The sequence below is a fragment of the Triticum aestivum genome, chromosome 5D, assembly GCF_018294505.1.
Source record: "Triticum aestivum cultivar Chinese Spring chromosome 5D, IWGSC CS RefSeq v2.1, whole genome shotgun sequence".
NCBI lineage: Eukaryota > Viridiplantae > Streptophyta > Magnoliopsida > Poales > Poaceae > Triticum > Triticum aestivum.
The window spans coordinates 488,178,474-488,184,623 of NC_057808.1; the positions used below are offsets into that span (position 1 = coordinate 488,178,474).

General features: G+C 45.3%; 1 protein-coding gene across 1 annotated transcript; it reads left to right on the forward strand.

Moving 5' to 3' along the window:
- The first annotated feature begins 1,647 nt into the window (after positions 1-1,647).
- Positions 1,648-2,624, forward strand: LOC123125649 (protein PELPK1-like). The gene has a single exon (XM_044546114.1). It carries the CDS (start codon positions 1,727-1,729, stop codon positions 2,159-2,161), a length of 435 nt encoding a protein of 144 aa, XP_044402049.1. The 5' UTR covers positions 1,648-1,726; the 3' UTR covers positions 2,162-2,624.
- The last annotated feature ends 3,526 nt before the right edge of the window (positions 2,625-6,150 follow it).

Here is a 6,150-nt window from a genome sequence, read left to right on the forward strand (position 1 = left end):
GAAAATAACTTGAATATAAGTGCAATTCTGACAGCAGGAAATTAAATACTTATTTATCAAAAATCATTCGCGTGTGTTTCAGCAAACCTGCTTGCTTATTCCTCCTGCCCAAGTTGTCCATCGACAATGGATGCGACGGAGAAAAATTCAAAACCCCAAGCCTTCGTAAAGAAATGGTGGCTCATTGTTTGTTTGTGCACATGTGGTCGGCATGCTTTTGTGATGTTTGTCACGCCGCGGGCGAGAGTGGGTCTAACAATGTTGTGTTGAGAATGGGTGTGGCCTTGGTGTCATTGTTGTAGTGGGTTTTGCCTCATTTGTATAGTTTTTACCCGGTTTTCCTTAATAAGCTGGAAAAAATCATTTTTAATCAATCAAATGGGTAAAAAAAATCCCCTCGCATTTGGAAAAATAAAAATAGAAAAACTGAGTGAAAACATTGGGCTTGCCTGTATAGTCCAAGGCTCCAAGCATGTAAGATACAGTCAACCAGTGACTTGCGACCAGAGACACCTACGCTGGCCACTTTGAAAAACGTGTCAATCCATTGACACCATTTTGTCAGGAAGCCTTTTATGTGATACATTGTTGCAAGAATGACCATTTAACTTTGTAGTAGGCTTTTTTTAAAATCCACTTTGAACATAACTCCATCAAGTTTCGTCGAGTGTAACTCATGAATCGTTGCAAGTAAGAGAACAACCCCTTCAGGTGTGTCACCCTGGCATGAACCTTGTCTCCGGCAGTCTTATCACTTTCTGTGCGATCATTGTAGCACAATTAGTTGTCACTTTGATGAATGTTTCAAAACTTACATTTAGAAGATAAATTGGATGAAACTGTTGAATCTTAATAGTTTTCCTTCTTAGGAAAAAGAGTAATAATACCAAAACTTAACTAATACAAAACTAAATTCTCATTATATAATAAAAGCAAACATAGGTATGACTAGCCAGAACCGTTGATCGAACTCCGCCAGGAACCCATCTGGCCCTGGGTAGCATCCCACACTTCTTTGTCAGTATGAGGGGCACTTAGGATGGCATCTCCTCTCTCAATTGCTGCGGGATGTCACCTTTGGCATCCTCATCAAGCTTGACATTATCGGAGACAGGTGAACTAAAAAGAAACATATAAAAATTTGTAATATAGGTCTTCAGTTGGTCTTCACCAACAATAGTATCGTCATCCCGCTTGACGGCTTGAGGTGGAAAATTTTGTGTTTTTCATGTGTTTACCATTGGCGATGAAATCGACATATTTGGCAATGTTGTCATTTGGTTTCCTCCTATAGATTCTACCAGAAGTCAATCGCAGGAATGGCACTGTGTTTTGAAGATATACAATACCGTCAGTTCACCTTCGCGCATGAACGTGTGGCCGAGGCAGTTGAGAAATCATGGTAGACCAATTATCAAAGACGGTTGAGCAAATCGAAGCTGCAGCGTCGGCCAGCACTTTACCTAAACCCAGAAAATTGTAGCTACCGCCAACGTAGCTCGACCATGCAAAGCACTTCCCTTTTTGGATTGACGACGCACGCACAGACATCCTGAATCTGGCCAACAACCGACCTAATCACACGATCACTTTGAACTGTATAAATGTCCAGCCATTGACCCATGTTCATACATCGCAGCAGCACAGAAGCAACATCTTGCAGTCACCTGCTACACACGAGATAGAAAAACCATTTCTCAACAGTACCTTCTCTAGTTCTAGCTACATGGCTTCCAACGCGAGCATGTTGGCCGTGTTCATGGCTTGCGCGCTCCTCCTCGCCGGCAGCACGTGCCACGCCTCCCGCAACCTGGCCGACACTACGCCGGCGGCTGCCGCTCCGGCTGCTAGCGCCCTCCCTGGCCTGCCGGCCGTGCCGACCTTGCCTGCCGTGCCCACGGACACGGTCACCCTGATGCCACCAATGCCGTCGGTCACCCTGCCCACCGTGCCGCAGGTGACGCTGCCGCCCATGCCCTCCATCGTCGTGCCCAAGGGGGTCCTGCCGCCCATGCCCAAGGTCACCCTCCCCACCGTGCCGCAGGTGACGATGGCGCCGATGCCTGCCATTGTCGTGCCCAAGGTGACGCTGCCGCCGTTGCCATTCGTCCAGAATGTGAACGTGCCTATGCCGTTCGCGGCACCGCCCCCGTCAGCGTAGGCGTGCCCACGCGGCGGTGCTCTCGCCCTGTCCACGATAGGGCGCCGTTCATCTGAGTGTGGCGCCAGGTCACTCCGTGGACACGACGTACATTTTCTTACATGCAAGCTCGGTGTTTTATATGCGATGTATCACAGTATCAGTAATTCTTGCCTTCTTTACGTCTCATTGTATGTATTGCTAGTGTTTGGATGTTGAGGGTTTTGTCCCATTGTATGTACTTCTTGATCTTCTTAAATACTCCCTCTGTTCCATAATATAAGAGCGTTTTTTACACACTAATGTAAAAAATGCTTTTATATTATGGGACGGAGGGAGTACAAATTACTATTTACGGTATGCATCTTTGTCTAAGTATTTTCCCCATTTGATAGTAAAGTACTCCCTTTGTAAACTATTGTAAACTAATATAAAAGTGTTTAGATCAATAAAGTAGTTATCTAAATGCTTTTATATTTATTTACGGAGGAAGTATTTTCTAAGTATTTCAAGAATACTACAGTTTTTCATATTATCATAGTTATTTATTCACAATGAGCTGTTTGGTTGTCATAAAAAACTGCAGTTTTAATACTGCAGTATTGCCAAAAATGTGGTATTTTCTCTGCATATAAAATAGAACCCCGAACCTCTTTCTTTTTTCAACAAAGCGAGCGGAAAAAACGACGTTTGTATCGCCTTCCTCGCCAAGTAAATAGCACAAAACTACTACTTTACAGGCTAGGGTTCCAAAAAACTACCGGTTTTTAATTTTTCATTGATAACTACCAACTCCGGGGTCAGCTGTTTCAAAAAACCCCAAATGTCCATTGCTTAAAAATTAAACCTGTTTATGATAGGTTGGGCCCGCACCTAAACATTTCGTCTATTTGACCGTGTGTTTGACCGTTAACTGACATTTAGGGCCCACATGTCAGTGTCTGAAAAAGCAATCGGGTCCCTGAAAGTTTTCAGAAAAAGCAATCGGGTCCCTAGAAGTTTCCAAAAAAATAGAAATCAGGTCCCAGATCGAGAGGAGGCGCACCCGCCATGGCAGGAGCTCGATCTCGAGCGCTCTGCCTGGAACCGCGATGCTACCTCCTCCGGGCCGACGCCGTGCATCGCCTGCGGCCGGCGAGCCGCGCCCGCAGTGGCCGGATCCACGCCGCCCCTCGCTCGTGCATGCCGCCACATAGCCCCTCACCTATGGCCGCCGCCACGCCGCCCCTCGCCTATGGCCGCCGCCACGCCCTGCCTCGCCTGCGCCGACCACCACGCCGCCCCTCGCCTGTGGCCGCCGCCACGCCGCCCCTTGCTTGTGTCCGCCGCCACGCCGCCCCTCACCTATGGGCTGTGGCCGCCGCCATGCCCTGCCACGCCTGCGATGGCGGCCACGCCCTGCCTCGCCTGCGCCGGCGGCCACACCCTGCCTCGCCTATGCCAACCGCTGCCCTGCCTTCCCTGCGTCGCATGCGGCCAATGCGGACGGCCTGCGCATTGTTGGAGTGCGCACCTCCCGCCGCCAAGGACGAGGCCGGCCTCTGGAATGCCTCCTCGTCGCCAACTCCACCACCATGAGCTCCGGCGAGCACCTCCCACGACCATGGGGAGGCTGGGGAGGGGAGGGAGGAAGAAGAAAGAGAAGAGGAACACAAAACTGACATGTGGGCCTCACATGTCAGTTAACGGTCAACACACGGTCAAATAGATGGAATGTTTAGGTGCGGGCCTGACCTGTCATAAACAGGTTTAATTTTTAAGCAACAGGCATTTGGGGTTTTTTGAAATAGGCGACCCCCGAGTTGGTACTTATCAGCGAAAAATCAAAAACCGGTAGTTTTTTGGAACCTAGCCTGTAAAGTATAGTTTTATGCTATTTACTCTCCTCGCTCCCAAGGTGTCGCCCCTGCCTGTTGTTCAGATCTTCTCCATGGGCAGACATGAATAAACTGAGAGACGACGATGGACAGAAAATATGGTGTCCGTCGTACTGCCGCTTGCGCTCCTCCCTCTCTGCTCCTACGCCCCATGCCCCCAAGCAGCTGGTTGCCCCGCTGGCCAACTCACGCCATGGTCGCGGTACTGGTGGCTGCTCCGCGAACCCCCAACGCACTATTGTCCGAGCTCTAATGTGCCCTGCGCACTCCTAGTTGTGTGCTACTGCTGGTCAAAGATGTGTCGTATGCATGCTGTTTTGCCACTGGCCGTGCAGCCGCTGCCATGCCGCGACCTTGCTAGCTGCTGCTCATCCCGTACGCACTGCTCGTGACCACGACGTGCCCCCATGCGCTTCACGCTGACGCGCTCGCTGGAACCCATGCGTTTAGTCGAACGACTATAGCTAGCTTACGTTGATGCATACATGCACTAACCAAACATGTCACAGTATTCTCAATACTTCAAAATACTTTGTTTTGTCAAAACTGTGGTATCTTGTACCTACATGGTAAAATACTGTAGTTTTGCAATACTACAGTTTTTGCAATACTTTGCTACCAAACATAGCAAACCAACAGTATTGCAAACGGTAGTATCTTTGTCTCTGTCCTCTCAGGTGCTCGAAAATATGAGAGGTCATTTAGCTCATTTTAAGTAAACCATTAGGAATTTTGTTTATTTTTTCCTGCACCAAAGGTAATAGTGAATTACACAAAATTAAAAAATGCAATTCCAGCAAACAAAGTGTCTGTACAATAAAAAAGTTGCAAATTGCACAAAGTAGTGCAATTACACCGAAAAGCACGATAACACAAAATAGTGCAAATTGCATAAGAAAGTCTAATTACAAAGGATTAAATATCATGCACAGAAATAAAAGTAACTGAAGAAAAAGCACAAATGCACACCAGATTTTAACTGCTTACAAAAATTAGACTTGCACCCCAAAACTGTAAATGCACAATTTATTTCCATACCTGATAGAAAAAAAACAACTACAAAGGAATGAAAAACATAGGTGCCAAAGATAAATTACTAATACTATTTGGAAACAAAATAAACGTAAACATTCATAGTTTTTTTGTAGGGAAAACAAACATTACTAGTACTTCCTCGGTTCCAAATTAATCCCTCCATCCCAAAATAAGTCTCTTAACCTTAGTACAATTTTGTACTAAAGCTAGTACAGAGTTGAGACACTTATTTTGGGACGGAGGGGGTACTTGATTTTCTCGGTTTGTCCTAAGTCAAGCTTTTTAAAGTTTAATCAAGTATATAGGAAAATATGCTAATATTTAGAATATCAAATAGATGTATGCAAATATATTTTGTGAACAATCTAATGAAACTAATTTGGTGTTGTAGATATTAATGTTTTTTTATATAACCTTAGTCAAAGTTAAAAAAACTTGACTTAGGATAAAAGTAATACTCCCTCCGGTCCATATTTACTTGTTGCTCAAATGGATGTATCTAGCATTGAAATATGTCTAGATACATCCATTTCAGCGACAAGTAATAGACCAGATGGAGTACTTGAAACATGTTGAAACGGGAGTAAATAATAGTGTAGCTTACTGACCAAAGTGACAGTTGGCGGCGTCAAAGTCCAATAAGTTTTTCCCAATCGGTGAGCATGCTCACACGAAGTGGTAGATTGCAGATTCAAATTCCAATAGGTTTGCACTCTTTTCCAATTATTTTTCTCAAAACACAAAACAACTCAAATCTAAATGCAAAACAGCCAACTGAATTTTAGCAAATCTGCGTGCTAGTTCCTCATGTTTTCTCAAAAAATAAGAACAACTCGAATAAATGGAAATCCATTAAAAAAGCAACTTGAATATAAGTGCAAATCTGACGGCAAGAAAATTAACAGCCTTTTATTCTAAATCATTCGCATTGGTTTTAGAAAATCTACATGCTTATTCCTCCTTGCCGAGTTGTCCATGAACAATGGATGCGACAAGGAAAATTACGAAACTCCAAGTCTTCCTAAAGAAATAGTGTGGGTTACTGTTGGTTTGTGCACCAGAAATTCGCATGGGCACCCGAGTGCAGGGGGCGTGCAG